Genomic DNA, 19863 nt, shown 5'->3' on the forward strand with positions numbered 1-19863 from the left:
GTTGCTTTTTAAAGGGTTGCAAAATGTGACTATATTATACTCTCTGTTAGAGACCTAAAGGCTTGGTGTGGCCATTATACTCTCTGCCCATCGGTTAGAGACCTAAAGGCTTGGTGTGGCCATTATACTCTCTGTTAGACTGAACGGCTTGGTGTGGCCATTATACTCTCTGTTAGAGACCTAAAGGCTTGGAGTGGCCATTATACTCTCGGTTAGAGACCTAAAGGCTTGGAGTGGCCATTATACTCTCTGTTAGAGACCTAAAGGCTTGGTGTGGCCATTATACTCCCTGTTAGACTGAACGGCTTGGTGTGGCCATTATACTCTCGGTTAGAGACCTAAAGGCTTGGAGTGGCCATTATACTCTCGGTTAGAGACCTAAAGGCTTGGAGTGGCCATTATACTCTCTGTTAGAGACCTAAAGGCTTGGTGTGGCCATTAGCCTCTGCCCATCGGTTAGAGACCTAAAGGCTTGGAGTGGCCATTATACTCTCTGTTAGAGACCTAAAGGCTTGGTGTGGCCATTATACTCTCTGTTAGAGACTTAAAGGCTTGGTGTGGCCATTATACTCTCTGTTAGAGACCTAAAGGCTTGGTGTGGCCATTATACTCTCTGTTAGACTGAACGGCTTGGTGTGGCCATTATACTCTCTGTTAGAGACCTAAAGGCTTGGAGTGGCCATTATACTCTCTGTTAGAGACCTAAAGGCTTGGTGTGGCCATTATACTCTCTGTTAGACTGAACGGCTTGGTGTGGCCATTATACTCTCTGTTAGACTGAACGGCTTGGTGTGGCCATTTAGTTTAACAGACGACCCTGAACGGCTTGGTGTGGCCATTTAGATTAACAGACGACCCTCTCCCAATCCTATTTGTCTGTAAGGTGAGATCCTAAAGGAGGAAACAGCTGTTGTTTTTGTGTTGTTGCGTCGTGGTAACACACGTTACAGTACATATTCTGCTCTTCTATTGCGTGTGCAATGACGCCCGAGAATAAAAGACAAGTGTTCGCTGTTCGCTGTGACTCCTTTGTTGGAAAAGGAAGTGGTGTTTTCCCCATTTTTAAGGATTTCTGCTTTAAATGGAAGTGAAAGAATACAGGTTGAAGAAAATGTCTCTGTCGATCAGTCTGTCATTATGGCTGGGACACCTCAGGCCAGAAAGCTGACATTGTTTGTTTTCATTCCAGGAGGGAAGAAGGTTGGCATCAACCCAAAGATTAATAACCTGATGCCAGGTTATGAGGGGGCAAAGCATGGCCTGGTGTGGATTTGCGACAGTGGAATACGAGGTAGGAAACACTCTGTCCCAAATGGTGCCCTATTCCCTACAGTGCACTACCCTGGTCAAAGGTAGTGCACTGCATAGGGAATAGGGTGCCATTTGGGACGCATTCTTACTCCAATTTCATCATTCTTATCGCCAGGGCTGATGTGTGTCTTATCACTAGGGCTGATGTGTCTTATCCCTAGGGCTGATGTGTGTCTTATCCCTAGGGCTGATGGGTGTCTTATCCCTAGGGCTGATGGGTGTCTTATCCCTAGGGCTGATGGGTGTCTTATCCCCAGGGCTGATGGGTGTCTTATCCCTAGGGCTGATGGGTGTCTTATCACTAGGGCTGATGTGTGTCTTATCCCTAGGGCTGATGTGTGTCTTATCCCTAGGGCTGATGTGTGTCTTATCCCTAGGGCTGATGTGTGTCTTATCCCTAGGGCTGATGTGTGTCTTATCCCTAGGGCTGATGGGTGTCTTATCACTAGGGCTGATGTGTGTCTTTTCCCTAGGGCTGATGTGTCTTATCACTAGGGCTGATGTGTGTCTTATCCCTAGGGCTGATGTGTGTCTTATCACTAGGGCTGATGTGTGTCTTATCCCTAGGGCTGATGTGTGTCTTATCCCTAGGGCTGATGGGTGTCTTATCACTAGGGCTGATGTGTGTCTTTTCCCTAGGGCTGATGTGTCTTATCACTAGGGCTGATGTGTGTCTTATCCCTAGGGCTGATGTGTGTCTTATCACTAGGGCTGATGTGTGTCTTATCACTAGGGCTGATGTGTGTCTTATCACTAGGGCTGATGTGTGTCTTATCACTAGGGCTGATGTGTGTCTTATCACTAGGGCTGATGTGTGTCTTATCCCTAGGGCTGATGTGTGTCTTATCACTAGGGCTGATGTGTGTCTTATCACTAGGGCTGATGTGTGTCTTATCACTAGGGCTGATGTGTGTCTTATCCCTAGGGCTGATGTATTTCCCATTAGATAATGGAGGTTCCATTCAGCTCTAGTTTTGAACCTTGAACCTACAGTTGAAATGGGAAGTTTACATACACCTTAGCCAAATACATGTTTTTCACAATTCCTGACATTTTAATCCTAGTATAAATTCCCTGTCTTAGGTCAGTTAGGATCACCACTTTATTTTAAGAATGTGAAATGTCAGAATATCCCTAGGGCTGATGTGTGTCTTATCCCTAGGGCTGATGGGTGTCTTATCACTAGGGCTGATGTGTGTCTTTTCACTAGGGCTAGAGAGAATAGTAGAGAGAATGATTTATTTCAGCTTTTATTTCTTTCATCACATTCCCAGTGGGTCAGAAGTTTACATACACAAAATTTGTATTTGGTAGCATCGCCTTTTAAATAGTTTAACTTGGGTCAAGTGTTTCGAGTAGCCATCCACAAGCTTCCCACAATAAGTTGGGTGAATTTTGGCCCATTCCTCCTGACAGAGCTGGTGTAACTGAGTCAGGTTGGAAGGCCTCCTCGAGCTACATGCTTTTTGAGGTCTGCCCACACATTTTCTATAGGATTGAGGTCAGGGCTTTGTGATGGCCACTCCAAAACCTTGACTTTGTTGTCCTTAAGCTATTTTGACACAAATTTGTAAGTATGCTTGGGGTCATTGTCCATTTGGAAGACCCATTTGTGACCATCTTGAGATGTTGCTTCCACATCATTTGCCATCTATTTTGTGAAGTGCACCAGTCCCTCCTGCAGCAAAGCACCCCCACAACATGATGCTTCCACCCCAGGGCCTCATGGTTGGGATGGTGTTCTTCGGCTTGCAAGCATCCCCCTTTTTCCTCCAAACATAACGACGGTCATTATGGCCAAACAGTTCTATTTTTGTTTCATCAGACCAGAGGACATTTCTCCAAAAAGTACGATCTTTGTCCCCATGAGCAGTTGCAAACCGTAGTCTGGCGGTTTTGGAGCGGTGGCTTCTTCCTTGCTGAGCGGCCTTTCAGGTTTTGTCGATATATGACTTGTTTTACTGTGGATATAGATACTTTTGTACCTGTTTCCTCCAGCATCTTCACAAGGTCCTTTGCTGTTGTTCATGGATTGATTTGCACTTTTCGCCCAAAGTACATCCATCTCTAGGAGACAGAACACGTCTCCTTCCAGAGCGGTATGACGGCTGCGTTGTCCCATGGTGTTTATTCTTGCATACTATTGTTTGTACAGATGAACGTGGTACCTTCAGGCATTTGTAAATTACTCCCGAGGATGAACCAGACTTGTGAAGGTCTAAAATAATTTTTCTGAGGTCTTGGCTGATTTCTTTTGATTTTCCCATGATGTCAAGCAAAGAGGCACTGAGTTGGAAGGTAGGCCTTGAAAACATCCACAGGTACACCTCCAATTGACTCAAATGATTTCAATTAGCCTATCAGAAGCTTCTAAAACCATGACATCATTTTCTGGAATTTTCCAAGCTGTTAAAAGGCACAGTCAACTTAGTGTATGTACACTTCTGACGCACTCGAATTGTGATACAGTGAATTATAAGTGAAATAATCTGTCTGTAAACAATTGTTGGAAAAATTCCTTGTGTCATGCGAAGTAGATGTCCTAACCGACTTGCCAAAACTATAGTCTGTTAGCAATACATTTGAAGTTTTTGAAAAACTTAATGACTCCAACCTTAATGACTCCAACCTTAATGACTCCAACCTTAATGACTCCAACCTTAATGACTCCAAGTGTATGTAAACTTCTGACTTCAACCTTAATGACTCCAACCTTAATGACTCCAACCTTAATGACTCCAACCTTAATGACTCCAACCTTAATGACTCCAACCTTAATGACACCAACCTTAATGACTCCAACCTTAATGACTCCAACCTTAATGACTCCATGTAAACTTCTGACTTCAACTGTCATCAGGCTTTGATTGCTCTACTTACAAACATGTTACTATTTGATTCAAATACTGCTGTTGGATTAAATACTTTGCCCATGATAAGTTATTTTATCCCATTTCCTGATTTGTAAAAGCTTTTGGTGACAACTATTGATTGATTGGCCAATCCTGTCCTCTTACTTGCCAGTGAAACCGGACACCCTGACGGATATGGCCTATCAGATGACGGAGAAGGTGGGGTTAGTCCATGGCCTTCCCTACGTGGCCGACAGACAGGGCTTCGCTGCTACACTAGAACAGGTGAGTGTTCTTACAGACAGGGCTTCCTGCTACACTAGAACAGGTGAGTGGCCTTGCAGACAGGGCTTCCTGCTACACTAGAACAGGTGAGTGTTCTTACAGACAGGGCTTCCTGCTACATTACTCAGTATGTGTTGATTGTCCTTTTATACCGTGGTGGTGTTTAAATATATAACATTAGCCATCGAGAATGATATGTTTTTCTACTTTTCTCCACAACATTGATGCCCTGAATGTAGCAGGCGACAGATCAGTTGGATAAAGTTGTGATGGGCTATGCCCTGAATGTAGCAGGCGCTATCGACAGATCAGTTGGAAAACGTGATGGGCTATGCCCTGAATGTAGCAGGCGCTATCGACAGATCAGTTGGAAAACGTGATGGGCTATGCCCTGAATGTAGCAGGCGCTATCGACAGTTCAGTTGGATAAAGTTGTGAAGGGCTATGCCCTGAATGTAGCAGGCGACAGATCAGTTGGATAAAGTTGTGAAGGGCTACTTTCTGCAACACGCCATGGTCAGTGTGAACCAGAGTGACTTGACACAACACTGGCTGAACAAGATGTAGCAACAAACAAAATGGTGGCGGGCCTCTTTCCTGTGGCGGTCCTCGTGAGAGCCTCTTTCCTGTGGAGGTCCTCGTGAGAGCCTCTTTCCTGTGGAGGTCCTCGTGAGAGCCAGTTTCCTGTGGCGGTCCTCGTGAGAGCCAGTTTCCTGTGGCGGTCCTCGCGAGAGCCAGTTTCCTGTGGCGGTCCTCGCGAGAGCCAGTTTCCTGTGGCGGTCCTCGTGAGAGCCAGTTTCCTGTGGCGGTCCTCGTGAGAGCCAGTTTCTTGTGGCGGTCCTCGTGAGAGCCTCTTTCCTGTGGCGGTCCTCGTGAGAGCCTCTTTCCTGTGGCGGTCCTCGTGAGAGCCTCTTTCCTGTGGCGGTCCTCGTGAGAGCCAGTTTCCTGTGGCGGTCCTCGTGAGAGCCAGTTTCCTGTGGCGGTCCTCGTGAGAGCCAGTTTCCTGTGGCGGTCCTCGTGAGAGCCAGTTTCCTGTGGCGGTCCTCGTGAGAGCCTCTTTCCTGTGGCGGTCCTCGTGAGAGCCTCTTTCCTGTGGCGGTCCTCGTGAGAGCCTCTTTCCTGTGGCGGTCCTCGTGAGAGCCTCTTTCCTGTGGCGGTCCTCGTGAGAGCCTCTTTCCTGTGGCGGTCCTCGTGAGAGCCTCTTTCCTGTGGCGGTCCTCGTGAGAGCCAGTTTCCTGTGGCGGTCCTCGTGAGAGCCAGTTTCCTGTGGCGGTCCTCGTGAGAGCCAGTTTCCTGTGGCGGTCCTCGTGAGAGCCTCTTTCCTGTGGCGGTCCTCGTGAGAGCCTCTTTCCTGTGGCGGTCCTCGTGAGAGCCTCTTTCCTGTGGCGGTCCTCGTGAGAGCCTCTTTCCTGTGGCGGTCCTCGCGAGAGCCTCTTTCCTGTGGCGGTCCTCGCGAGAGCCTCTTTCCTGTGGCGGTCCTCGCGAGAGCCTCTTTCCTGTGGCGGTCCTCGTGAGAGCCTCTTTCCTGTGGCGGTCCTCGTGAGAGCCTCTTTCCTGTGGCGGTCCTCGCGAGAGCCAGTTTCCTGTGGCGGTCCTCGTGAGAGCCAGTTTCATCATAGCCCTTGATGGTTTTTGCGACTGCACTAAAAGAAACTTTCAAAGTTCTTTATATTTTCTGGATGGACTGACATTCATGCCTTAAAGTAATGATGGACTGTCATTTCTCTTAGCTTATTTGAGCTGTTCTTGTCATAATATTCTTGTCATAATATGGACTTGGCCTTTTACCAAATACAACTATCTTCTGTATACCACCCCTACCCTATCACAACACAACTGATTGGTTGAAATGCATTAAGGAAATTCCACAAATTAACATTTAACTAGGCACACCTGTTTATTGAAATGCATTCCAGGTGACTACCTTATGAAGCTGGTTGAGAAAGTGCCAAGAGTGTACAAAGCTGTCATCAAGGCAAAGTGTGGCTACTTTGAAGAATCTCAAATATAACATTGATTTGTTTACCACATGATTCCATATGTGTTATTTCATAGTTTTGATGTCGTCACTATTATTCTACAATGTAGAAAATAGTAAAAAATAAAAACCCTTGTGTCCAAACTTTTGACTGGTATTGTATATGTATTTTTTGTCAGGTGTACTTGGGCAAGTTCTAGGACAGGGTTCCCCAACTGGCGGGATTTTTATTTTTATCTGTGTTTTCTGAGCAAAACAAATATTTACTTGTTTTTTGGTGAGATGGACATAAGTCTAAAAACACCAGTGATTTTGAAAATGTTTTCCAAAGTAGTCCCACGCATTATAGAGAGATATATATAAACTGGGCAAAAAAATAAACTGTCAACTTTGTTTATTTTCAGAAAACTTAACATGTGTAAATATTTGTATGAACATAAGATTCAATAACTGAGACATAAACTGAACAAGTTCCACAGACATGTGACTAACAGAAATGGAATAATGTGTGCCTGAACAAAGAAGGGGTCAAAATCAAAAGTAACAGTCAGTATCTGGTGTGGCCACCAGCTGCATTAAGCACTGCAGTGCATCTCCTCCTCATGGACTGCACCAGATTTGCCAGTTCTTGCTGTGAGATGTTACCCTACTCTTCCACCAAGACACCTGCAAGTTCCCAGACATTTCTGGGGGGAATGGCCCTAGCCCTCACCCTTTGATCCAACAGGTCCCAGATGTGCTCAATGGGACTGAGATCCGGGCTCTTCGCTGCCATGGCATAACACTGACGTTCATGTATTGAAGGAAATCACGCACAGAACGAGCATTTTGGCTGGTGGCATTGTTATGCTGGAGGGTCATGTCAGGATGAGCCTGCAGGAAGGGTACCACATGAGGGAGGAGGATGTCTTCCCTGTAAGATTGCCTGCAATGACAACAAGCTCAGTCCGATGATGTTGTGACACACCGCTCCAGACCATGACGGACCCTCCATCTTCAAATTGATCCCGCTCCAGATTACAGGCCTCGGTGTTAGGCTCATTCCTTCGACGATAAACGCGAATCCGACCATCACCTGATGAGACAAAACTGCGACTCAACGGTGGGTTTGAGCCCATAGGCGACAATGTTGCCTGTGATGTCTGGTGTGAACCTGCCTGGTGTCGTGTCTTTACTATCATTAACTGAAGACTGATCGTTTTTTATCAAAGATTCTCTGTAATTAGTTACTATGCGATCAACTGATTAATCACGTAACTAATTAACTAGGAAGTCGGGGCACCAAGGAAAAAATATTCAGATTACAAAGTTATCATTTCCTAACTTTTCTGATATTTTATCTGATCAATTAGTCTTCGAATTAATGAATTATTTGCTTTACCTCACGTTAGTCTCATTCCAAATGTCGTAAATTGTTGGTTATCTGCATGAACCCAGTCTTCACTATGAGTCATCCATACATCAATTGTCTTAAATCATTTATTTATTACTAACTAAGTAATTCACAGAAATGCATAAACAAACAAACAAACAAGGTAAATGTGGTGATAGGAGGATGTGCCCCTAGTGGGCTAAACCGGCATGGCGGCTTGTTAGACAAAAGGGGAAGTGGGGGTCGACTGAGAAGTCACTACAAGGTGATAACTATAACAATTGAAATGCTAATCCTTACACATCGCTCACTCAGTCGGGAACAATATATATTTACGCTCTGTGTGTCGTCTTGATCGCTGGTAAAAGTTCATTTATTTTGTAGATTTGTCCGTCTCTCTCCCTCTCTCTCTCGGTTGTGGTTAGAGGGGATTGTTCAGAGTGACATTCGTTATAGAATGGGTGTTTCGGCGGTTGTCGTTCTTCGCATTCAATGATACCGAATTCCTAGCTGCAGACTAGTAATTAGTATCAAAGACTTGTTCTTATCCTGTCGGTATCGATAGTCTAAGAGTTTAACCACGTGGTATGGTTAAAAAGATTCAGCAATGGCCTGCAACCTTTAGTCCCCCTCCTAATGGAGAAAAACATGGTCTGATGATAATTTCTCAAAGTTGAATTTTATTCAGAATGGCAGAAGAGGGCTGTCCCAGGATGTCTTACCCTAACTGGGCTCAGGGGCGGTCCTCTGATTTTAGTTCAAATCCAATTCCCTTTTTGAGTTTTCCTTCATTAAACAGTCCAAAATCACATTGAAAATTGTGTAAACAGTATCATACTCACTCATTCATCTTATTCAACAATTAGATGTAAACCTTATATCTTGGGCTATTATATAAACGGCGTTATGGTAATGTGGCCACACCATCTCCCATGAGCTTCCCAAGTTGTGACAAACGGACCAGTTCGTAGCTGGATTCTTCAACTATCTTTTATACTTTCTCCGGAACATGACATTTGTTCGTACCTCAAGTTCTGTGAGTTCTCTATAACTGTGTGTCCTGAGGTCCTCCTCAGGAATTTACGACCTCTCTCTTGACCACAGCAGCCTAGTTGAAGGAGGCAAGGGGGAGGCAGGGAGAGGGGGATGGGCTTGCTATACCCAAAGAGGCCAACGTCATGACACTGGTGAGAACCTGCCTTACAACAGGTCTACAAGCCCTCAGTCCAGCCTCTCTCAGCCTATTGCAGACAGTCTGAGAACTCATGGAGGGGATGTATGTTCCTGGTGTAACTTGTTGTTTCCATGCTGTAAAAGGGACGTTTTCTTGTTTTTTTGCCGAGTTTGTGATTGTATACAAATGTAATGTGCTTATGTTTTAGTTAAATATTATATCTGTTTGGCCACATTGCAGACAATTTGCAGTCTACAAATGATTTGTAATTATGACCCAGCCACCTGACCATCCACTCAAGAAAGAATCGGCCCACGGCTGAATCTAATTGATTATCCCTGGTCTAGGGGTCTTAGGCCTGTCTCAATGATCTGTAATCTGTCCTACCAGTAATCTACCTCCATTTCCTAACAGGTGTATTTTGGCACGTCCCACCCGCGCTCCTACATCTCAGCCAATGTGACGGGTATTAAGTGTGTGACCGGAATGTCCTGTCTGATGAGAAAAGATATCCTGGACCAGGCTGGAGGGCTGATCGCCTTCGCTCAATACATCGCTGAGGACTACTTCATGGCGAAGGCTATCGCTGACAGGTGCAGTCATTACTTTATCTTCTTTGTTACCGCTAGGAGGAGTTGACTGTGTTAACGCTAGGAGTTGACTGTGTTAACGCTGGGAGGAGTTGACTGTGTTACCGCTGGGAGGAGTTGACTGTAATACCGCTAGGAGGAGTTGACTGTGTTAACGCTAGGAGGAGTTGACTGTGTTACCGCTAGGAGGAATTGACTGTGTTAACGCTAGGAGGAGTTGACTGAGTTAACGCTAGGAGGAGTTGACTGAGTTAACGCTAGGAGGAGTTGACTGAGTTAACGCTAGGAGGAGTTGACTGAGTTAACGCTAGGAGGAGTTGACTGAGTTAACGCTAGGAGTTGACTGAGTTAACGCTAGGAGTTGACTGAGTTAACGCTAGGAGTTGACTGAGTTAACGCTAGGAGGTGTTGACTGTGTGACCGCTGGGAGGAGTTGACTGTGTGACCGCTGGGAGGAGTTGACTGTGTTACCGCTAGGAGGAGTTGACTGTGTTACCGCTAGGAGGAGTTGACTGTGTTACCGCTGGGAGGAGTTGACTGTGTGACCGCTGGGAGGAGTTGACTGTGTGACCGCTGGGAGGAGTTGACTGTGTTACCGCTAGGAGGAGTTGACTGTGTTACCGCTGGGAGGAGTTGACTGTGTTACCGCTGGGAGGAGTTGACTGTGTTACCGCTGGGAGGAGTTGACTGTGTTAACGCTAGGAGGAGTTGACTGTGTTAACACTAGGAGGAGTTGACTGTGTTAACGCTAGGAGGAGTTGACTGTGTTACCGCTGGGAGGAGTTGACTGTGTTAACGCTAGGAGGAGTTGACTGTGTTAACGCTAGGAGGAGTTGACTGTGTTAACGCTAGGAGGAGTTGACTGTGTTAACGCTAGGAGTTGATGACTGTGTTAATGCTAGGCGGAGTTGATGACTGTGTTAACGCTAGGCGGAGTTGATGACTGTGTTAACGCTAGGCGGAGTTGACTGTGTTAATGCTAGGCGGAGTTCTATTGTTTACGTCTTTGCCTTCTAGTCCTCCCCCAACACGGTGGCCCGTCTCTAGTCCTCCCCCAACACGGTGGCCCGTCTCTAGTCATCCCCCAACACGGTGGCCCGTCTCTAGTCCTCCCCCAACACGGTGGCCCGTCTCTAGTCCTCCCCCAATACGGTGGCCCGTCTCTCGTCCTGCCCCAACACGGTGGCCCGTCTCTAGTCCTCCCCCAACACAGTGGCCCGTCTCTAGTCTTCCCCCAATACGGTGGCCCGTCTCTCGTCCTGCCCCAACACAGTGGCCTGTTTTATTGATTATCGTGCCACTAAACATCAGTAATTGATCATGCTGTGATATGGTTTATTGATGCACTTCCATTGGAATGAGACCCTGGTCTTAATTGGGCTACCCTGAAAACAAATAGTGTATGGCTGTGGTCCAGGTCCTACTATAGGTGTTAAACGGGAAGTCAACGATGAAGGCTCCTGTTAGAAATTGGATATGTAGACGGACGAGTCGGTCAAGGATCGATTCAGACAAGGTGGTAAATTGTATGACAAGCTACAGTTTATTCAGAGTGAAGATATCTAGAACAGCGTAATTACGGCTCTCCCGCTGGTTCGTACGGAAGCGCAGACGAAGAAGAGACCGTTACAATCAGTACACCACTATTATATAGAAAAGAAAGTAGGTTGATTCTGGAAGATCGGATCTTTGGATTGGTTCAGCTGGGGTGTAGTCTGTAGTCTTCCGCCATTGGCTCAGTAGTCTGTCCGTCATCGTAGAATCCTCTTCGGACACACAATGTTAAGAGACAAAGGAGATCATGTGTGTGTGCGCTGGTTTTGGCCATTAGTGTAATGCGGGAGCTATCCTGTAGGGGACCCCACAGGCTCAACTCTGAGTGGTACCCCCCCCTTAACAATAGTCTGGTCACCTACATAAGAAATAGCATTTCTCTACACTCCTCACCCTGAATAGGCCAGGACAAACTGTAATCCACAGTCAGTTTTCTGTAAAACAACACTAGAAACGCAAGCTAATTTAACCCAAACCACTGCTAGCTAACAATCAAAGGGAGTGATTGCAACTTGACCTTCCCTTTTTAACTGAAGGCTCATTGTTTCCTTTGTCCCTCCCTTTTCTCACAGGGGATGGAAGTTCTCCATGGCAACACAGGTAGCCATGCAGAACTCTGGGTCCTATTCGATTGCTCAGTTCCAGTCCCGAATGATCAGGTAAGCCATCGGGGCTTTGTGTTTGTCCCCGTATCTCATAGTGGAAGACCCAGAGCTATAAAGTGTCTCACACACCCATTGTTCTAGAGCAGGGGTGTAAAACTGAGTTCCCTGTAGGGCCACGGGTCTGTGGGAACTGAGTTCCCTGGAGGGCCACGGGTCTGTGGGAACTGAGTTCCCTGGAGGGCCACGGGTCTGTGGGAAAGGAGGGCCACGGGTCCCTGTAGGGCCACGGGTCTGTGGGAACGGAGTTCCCTGGAGGGCCACGGGTCTGTGGGAACGGAGTTCCCTGGAGGGCCACGGGTCTGTGGGAACGGAGTTCCCTGGAGGGCCACGGGTCTGTGGGAACGGAGTTCCCTGGAGGGCCACGGGTCTGTGGGAACGGAGTTCCCTGGAGGGCCACGGGTCTGTGGGAACGGAGTTCCCTGGAGGGCCACGGGTCTGTGGGATTGTGCTCTTCTTTGGACTTGATGGATGCGTGAAGACCACAGCAGACACAGCCCTCCAGGAACTGAGTTCAACACATTGTTCTAGTTTATATCAGCATGTTTATTTAGTTGTTGTATTAGTCTCTTAGTAGTCCATTTGAAGTCCACTGACTGGCCTGCTACATTTGGGGGGAAATTCTTCAGTTTCTACTATGCTGTCTGATCCTCCCTCTCAGATGGGCCAAGCTTCGTATCAACATGCTCCCCGCCACCATCTGTGAGCCCATCTCAGAGTGTTTCCTAGCCAGCCTGATAATTGGCTGGGCCGCGCATCACGTGTTCCACTGGGATATTATGGTCTTCTTCATGTGCCACTGTCTGGCGTGGTTCATCTCTGACTACATCCAGCTCCGAGGAGTTCAGGTACACACACACACACACACACACACACACACACACACACACACACACACACACACACTGTCTAGTATGGTTCATCCTGACTACATCCAGCTTCGAGGAGTTCAGGTACACACACACACACACACACACACACACACACACACACACACACACACACACACACACACACACACACACTGTCTAGTATGGTTCATCTCTGACTACATCCAGCTTCGAGGAGTCCACAGGCTGGTTTAGGTACTGGATGGAGTACTCTCTATTCCTAACACTATACTGGCTCGCAATAGCGGCTTTCACATTGTCCATTGTCACACTTAATCTGTGCAGCCCAGTGCTAGCTAGAGCCAGAGATGTTTAATCTGTGCAGCCCAGTGCTAGCTAGAGACAGAGAGGTTTCATCTGTACAGCCCAGTGCTAGCTAGAGACAGAGAGGTTTAATCTGTACAGCCCAGTGCTAGCTAGAGACAGAGATGTTTAATCTGTGCAGCCCAGTGCTAGCTAGAGACAGAGATGTTTAATCTGTGCAGCCCAGTGCTAGCTAGAGACAGAGATGTTTAATCTGTGCGGCCCAGTGCTAGCTAGAGCCAGAGAGGTTTAATCTGTGCGGCCCAGTGCTAGCTAGAGCCAGAGAGGTTTAATCTGTGCAGCCCAGTGCTAGCTAGAGACAGAGAGGTTTAATCTGTGCGGCTCAGTGCTAGCTAGAGCCAGAGAGGTTTAATCTGTACAGCCCAGTGCTAGCTAGAGACAGAGAGGTTTAATCTGTGCAGCCCAGTGCTAGCTAGAGCCAGAGAGGTTTAATCTGTACGGCTCAGTGCTAGCTAGAGCCAGAGAGGTTTAATCTGTACAGCCCAGTGCTAGCTAGAGACAGAGAGGTTTAATCTGTACAGCCCAGTGCTAGCTAGAGCCAGAGAGGTTTAATCTGTACGGCTCAGTGCTAGCTAGAGCCAGAGATGTTTAATCTGTGCAGCCCAGTGCTAGCTAGAGCCAGAGAGGTTTAATCTGTACAGCCCAGTGCTAGCTAGAGCCAGAGAGGTTTAATCTGTACAGCCCAGTGCTAGCTAGAGACAGAGAGGTTTAATCTGTGCGGCCAATGCTAGCTAGAGCCAGAGATGTTCGAAAGTCAAGAGACTCGAGTAGCGACGACTTCCTGTACCTTGAGACAGACACATGGAGAATAAAGCTGTAGCCGGAACGAAATATTCCTTCATTTGATCTCACAGGGCGGTGCGCCGGCCTTCTCCAAACTGGACTACGCTGTAGCCTGGTTCATCAGAGAGTCCATGACCATCCAGATCTTTCTATCAGCCCTGTGGGACCCCACCATCAGCTGGAGAACGGGGCGCTACAGGTTACGATGCGGAGGTACGGCCGATGAGATCCTGGACGTATAGCTACCTGCATGAGTCCCACCTACAGGGACAATACCCTGGATCCAATCACCCCCAGAGACAATACCAGACACAGACTGAACTGATTTCCCAGATGGCACCCTATTCCCTAAATAGTGCACTTTCTGACCCGGGCCCACACTTGCCCGTACATTCTGCTCTGCTCAACAGTAGTGGACTATTTAAGGAATATGGTACAGTTGGGGACGCGTCCAAAGAGACGGTGACATTGAGAAGAAGAAGAAAGAAACAGCTATGGAATCATCCAAAGTGTTGGCTGTTTTTAACCTGTGTTAAAATGTTTTAATTCTTTGTTACTGGTGCTCGCTCTTCTTTCCTGTTTTTCATTTTAAAACTCTTGCTTGGACTATTCTCCAATAGGGAGAACGGGCCCATGGCAGGAGAGAAGGGTTGTGTCCCAAATGCACCCTGTTCCCTATATAGTGCACTACTTTTGACCAGAGCCCTATGGGCCCTATAAAGGGAATAGGGTGCCATTTGTAAATAGCGTTACTCTCTTCAGCCAGTCTTTGGGGATAAGATGTGCACTTCCTACAGTAAGCTTCACTGTGCTATCATTAATATGTTGGTACAATATCGCTAGGTCTCCAGCAGCACTAACTCTAGAATAAAATCCTTCTCCGCTGACTTTTTGGTTTTATAAATATGAGAACTACTGAAAGCTGAATTCCCTTTGCTCTGTGTTTGTTTGTTGCCTGGTCAGATGTATTTTCTCGCCATGTGCTGGTACGCTGATCTGTAGTTACCTGAGCCAACAAGATCACAGCTGTACTTACTCATCAGGAGTCTCCTGCTCAGCTCCTTCAGGGTTACTTCCTGGCTGTGCAAGCTTTTATTCCAGCCCTGCACTAACACACTTTGGTCTGGACCATGATTAGCTGATTGGGTGTGTTAGTGCAGGGCTGGAACAAAAGCCTGACCCTACAGTATGACGCTCTGTTCTACCTTCACTCCCGTGAAGCAATCCTCATCTTCACTCTCGTGAAGCAATCCTCATCTTCACTCCCTTGAAGCAATCCTCATCTTCACTCCCGTGAAGCAATCCTCATCTTCACTCCCGTGAAGCAATCCTCCGTCTTCACTCCCCTGAAGCAATCCTCATCTTCACTCCCCTGAAGCAATCCTCATCGTCCCCTGAAGCAATTCTCATCTTCACTCCCGTGAAGCAATCCTCATCGTCCCCTGAAGCAATCCTCATCTTCACTCCCGTGAAGCAATCCTCATCGTCCCCTGAAGCAATCCTCATCTTCACTCCCGTGAAGCAATCCTCATCGTCCCGTGAAGTTCCTCTGACTGTCTGGTCTGTCAGTGTTCTGTCATTTTAAACAGAAGAAGACGGAATATAAAGTTTAGGCTGAAACCTTTTTGTGATTTCAAAGTGTATTTCATTGGTGTCACATTGTGTAGTGTGGAAGTTCTGTAGCTGTAGGTTGTGCGTCCACAACGGCACTCTATTCCCTATCTTTTACTGCTTTTGACCTAGTCCCATATAGCTCTGTAGTGCACTATGTAGGGTGAACAGGGTTCCATTTGTGACACAGCCTAGGTCTTTTGTCGTGTGACTGTATCCGTAGTGTGACTACTGTGCTACCAGGCTTAGACTCTGGGGTTAGATGGTAAACCTATACATACAACAGAATACTTTGTAATGTGAATACTTTTTAAATCTATTATATGTCAACAATTTATATCTCTCCCTCTCTGCCCATGTAGTCTCCCTGTCTCCCTCTCTCTCTCTCTCTCTCTCTCTCTCTCTCTCTCTCTCTCCCTGTCTCTCTCGCTCTCACTCTCCCTGTCTCTCCCTCCTCTCTTTCTCCCTGTCGCTCTCTCCCTCACTGCCCATGTAGCCTCCCTGTCTCTCTCTCCCTGTCTCTCTCTCTCTCTCTCCCTGTCTCTCTCTCTCTCCCTGTCTCTCTCTCTCTCCCTGTCTCTCTCTCTCCCTGTCTCTCTCTCTCTCTCTCTCCCTGTCTCTCTCTCTCTCCCTGTCTCTCTCTCTCTCCCTGTCTCTCTCTCTCCCTCACTGCCCATGTAGCCTCCCTGTCTCTCTCTCTCTCTCTCTCTCTCTCTCTCTCTCTCTCCCTGTCTCTCTCTCTCTCCCCCTCTCTCTCCCTCACTGCCCATGTAGCCTCCCTGTCTCTCTCTCTCTCTCGCTCTCCCTGTCTCTCCCTCTCTCTCCCTCCCTCTCTCTCTCTCTCTCTCTCTCTCCCTCCCTCTCCTGCTCTTTCTCCCTGTCTCTCTCTCCCTCTCTTTCTCCCTCTCTCTCTCTCTCTCTCTCTCTCTTTCTCCCTGTCTCTCTCTCTCTCTCTCTCTCTCCCTCACTGCCCATGTAGCCTGCCTGTCTCTCTCTCTCCCTGTCTCTCCCTGTCTCTCTCTCCCTCTCTCTCTCTCTCCCTCACTGTCCATGTAGCCTCCCTGTCTCTCCCTCTCCCTCTCTCCCTCTCTGTCCATGTAGCCTCCCTCCCTCTCTCTCTCCCTCTCTGTCCATGTAGCCTCCCTCTCTCTCCCTCTCTCTCTCCCTCTCTGTCCATGTAGCCTCCCTCTCTCTCCCTCTCTCTCTCCCTCTCTGTCCATGTAGCCTCCCTCTCTCTCTCCCTCTCTGTCCATGTAGCCTCCCTGTCTCTGTCTCTCCCTCTCTCTCTCCCTCTCTGTCCATGTAGCCTCCCTGTCTCCCTCTCTCTCTCCCTCTCTGTCCATGTAGCCTCCCTGTCTCTCCCTCGCTCTCTCCCTCTCCCTCTCTCTCTCTCTCTGCCCATGTAGCCTCCCTGTCTCCCTCTCCCTCTCTCTCCCTCTCTGTCCATGTAGCCTCCCTGTCTCCCTCTCTCTCTCCCTCTCCCTCTCTCTCTCTCTCTGCCCATGTAGCCTCCCTGTCTCCCTCTCCCTCTCTCTCCCTCTCTGTCCATGTAGCCTCCCTGTCTCTCTCCCTCCCCAGGCTGTCTGGACATAGAGCAGTATTGTGAAGTCAGATAATCAGCTGCTGTTCATTATTCCAGGAGATGAATCAGTAGAGTGGAGCGTTTAACATATTGAGCTCAGAAAGTCCCTGGATGTGTCCCAAATTGGACCAGAGCCCTGGTCAAAGGTAATGCACTAAATAGGGGATAGGGTGCAGTTTGGGACACAGACCCATTCATTTACAATGGTGAGCCAGATAGCCCACGTCTGGGGGAGAGAGAGGGCATGTGTTCCAGTGTTAATGAGGAATGTACAGACGGGTCTAATGAGAAGGGTCTGGGTGTCTCCCTATGGGTCAAAAGAGAGGCCACGTGACCTCAGCACAGCCTTAATTCATCGGGGCATGGACTCTACAAGGTGTCGAAAGCGTTCCACAGCGATGCTGGCCCATGTTGACTCCAATGCTTCCCACAGTTGTGTCAAGTTGGCTGGATGTCCTGTGGTTGGTGGACCATTCTTGACGCAGACAGGAAACTGTTGAGAGTGAAAAACCCAGCAGCGTTGCAGTTCTTAGCTCAAACCGGTGCGTCTGGCACCTACTACCAAACCCTGGTCAAAGGGACTTAAATATTTAGTCTTGTCCATTCACCCTCTGAATGGTACACATACACAATACATGTCTCAATTGTCTCAAGGCTTAAACATCCTTCTTTAACCTTGTGTCCTCCCCTTCATCTACACTGATTTGAAGTGGATTTAACAAGTGACATCAATAATGGATCATAGTTTTCACCTGGATTCACCAGGTCAGTCTATGTCATGGAAAGAGCAGGTGTTCTTAATGTTTTGTACTCTATGTATAGGGAATAGGGTGCCATTTTGGGATCCCCCCCCCCTGCCTTATAGATACGACTGAACAGAACCATATAAATTCATCATGACCAGGCTAGGGAGATAGTGGTCTGACGGGGTGCAACTCCAGGGTTTATCCAGGGAAAGTCTCAGGCCGGACACCAGGGTTTAACCCCAGGGAAAGTCTCAGGCCGGACACCAGGGTTTAAGCCCAGGGAAAGTCTCAGGCCGGACCAGGGATACAGAAGCCATTGAGATTCCAGAGCCCCATCAATAACACAGGGTGAAGGCCAAATGGCATGCTATTCCCTATGAAGTGCACTAGTTTTGACTGGACCCTGGTCTCGTGATGGGCCCGGGTCAAAACTAGTACACTATGTAATGAATAGGGTGCCATTTGGGATGTAAAGATTGTCCTTGGTGACAAAGACAGAAGTAACAGCGATAAGGAATACATCATAGATTTATCTTCCCGTCTCGTATTGAAAGATTTCAGATGTTATTGAAAGATGTATAAAAAATCTATACAACTTGTTTATAAAAATCTATACAACTTGTGTAGTTGAATAAGACTTGGAAAACAATATTGAATGGAATAATGCCTGTAAATAATTGTTAGGTTTTTAGTTAGAGCTGATTATGCCACAATAGATGACAGTAGCAACACGCACCGTGGAGGTTTGAACAATGTTTGCTACTAGAATTTAAGGTGACATTTTGGGACGATTGCCTAGGTGAGCATTATATATATATGATCTGGCAGCCATCTTGCTTCATGGTTGTGAGTGATTATCAGAGCTGTAGTCAGACTGCTGGTCTCCCTCCTCTTTCAACTGTTCTCTTCATGGTTGTGAGTGATTATCAGAGCTGTAGTCAGACTGCTGGTCTCCCTCCTTTTTCAACTGTTCTCTTCATGGTTGTGAGTGATTATCAGAGCTGTAGTCCGACTGCTGGTCTCCCTCCTCTTTCAACTGTTCTCTTCATGGTTGTGAGTGATTATCAGAGCTGTAGTCAGACTGCTGGTCTCCCTCCTCTTTCAACTGTTCTCTTCATGGTTGTGAGTGATTATCAGAGCTGTAGTCAGACTGCTGGTCTCCCTCCTCTTTCAACTGTTCTCTTCATGGTTGTGAGTGATTATCAGAGCTGTAGTCCGACTGCTGGTCTCCCTCCTCTTTCAACTGTTCTCTTCATGGTTGTGAGTGATTATCAGAGCTGTAGTCCGACTGCTGGTCTCCCTCCTCTTTCAACTGTTCTCTTCATGGTTGTGAGTGATTATCAGAGCTGTAGTCAGACTGCTGGTCTCCCTCCTCTTTCAACTGTTCTCTTCATGGTTGTGAGTGATTATCAGAGCTGTAGTCAGACTGCTGGTCTCCCTCCTCTTTCAACTGTTCTCTTCATGGTTGTGAGTGATTATCAGAGCTGTAGTCCGACTGCTGGTCTCCCTCCTCTTTCAACTGTTCTCTTCATGGTTGTGAGTGATTATCAGAGCTGTAGTCAGACTGCTGGTCTCCCTCCTCTTTCAACTGTTCTCTTCATGGTTGTGAGTGATTATCAGAGCTGTAGTCAGATTGCTGGTCTCCCTCCTCTTTCAACTGTTCTCTTCATGGTTGTGAGTGATTATCAGAGCTGTAGTCAGACTGCTGGTCTCCCTCTTCTTTCAACTAAAGTATCTTCTGGTCAATCTGTTCACCTCATTGATTGACAAGTCTACAATGCACTGTATATTTCCTAGTTTAGACTTATTTTGTGTGTGTGTGTGTCTGCGCGTGTGTGTGTCTGTGTCCATGCTATTGATGGCCTTTGTGAACATTGCAAATAAAATAAAAAGATTGTATTATTGTGGGGAACTGGACTAGGTTTATTATTTCTGTCTGCTTCAGAGTCTCTATGAATAAAACACACACTACCACAGTGAAGGGTTTAGACACACACCTAATCCTTCAAGGGGTTTTCTTTATTTGTTCTATTTTCTACATTGTAGAATAATAGTGAAGACATCAACACTATGAAATAACACATATGGAATCATGTAATAACCAAAAAGTGTTTAACAAATCAAAATATATTTTTATTTGTTTGAGATT

The 19863-nt window shown here is 47.1% G+C and overlaps 1 protein-coding gene across 1 annotated transcript in view; it reads left to right on the forward strand.

Annotated features, from left to right (window-relative positions):
- Window positions 1–15674, forward strand: part of LOC109880877 (ceramide glucosyltransferase) — a 45111-nt gene extending 29437 nt beyond the window's left edge. The window contains exons 4-9 of the mRNA XM_020473062.2: window positions 1190–1291; window positions 4336–4448; window positions 9387–9565; window positions 11689–11775; window positions 12440–12626; window positions 13847–15674. Of these exons, the coding sequence (XP_020328651.1) occupies window positions 1190–1291; window positions 4336–4448; window positions 9387–9565; window positions 11689–11775; window positions 12440–12626; window positions 13847–14017 (839 nt within the window). The 3' untranslated portion in view covers window positions 14018–15674. The remainder of the gene's footprint in view (window positions 1–1189; window positions 1292–4335; window positions 4449–9386; window positions 9566–11688; window positions 11776–12439; window positions 12627–13846) is intronic.
- Window positions 15675–19863: the final 4189 nt, after the last annotated feature.

Source organism: Oncorhynchus kisutch, linkage group LG23 (assembly GCF_002021735.2).
Source record: "Oncorhynchus kisutch isolate 150728-3 linkage group LG23, Okis_V2, whole genome shotgun sequence".
Lineage (NCBI taxonomy): Eukaryota > Metazoa > Chordata > Actinopteri > Salmoniformes > Salmonidae > Oncorhynchus > Oncorhynchus kisutch.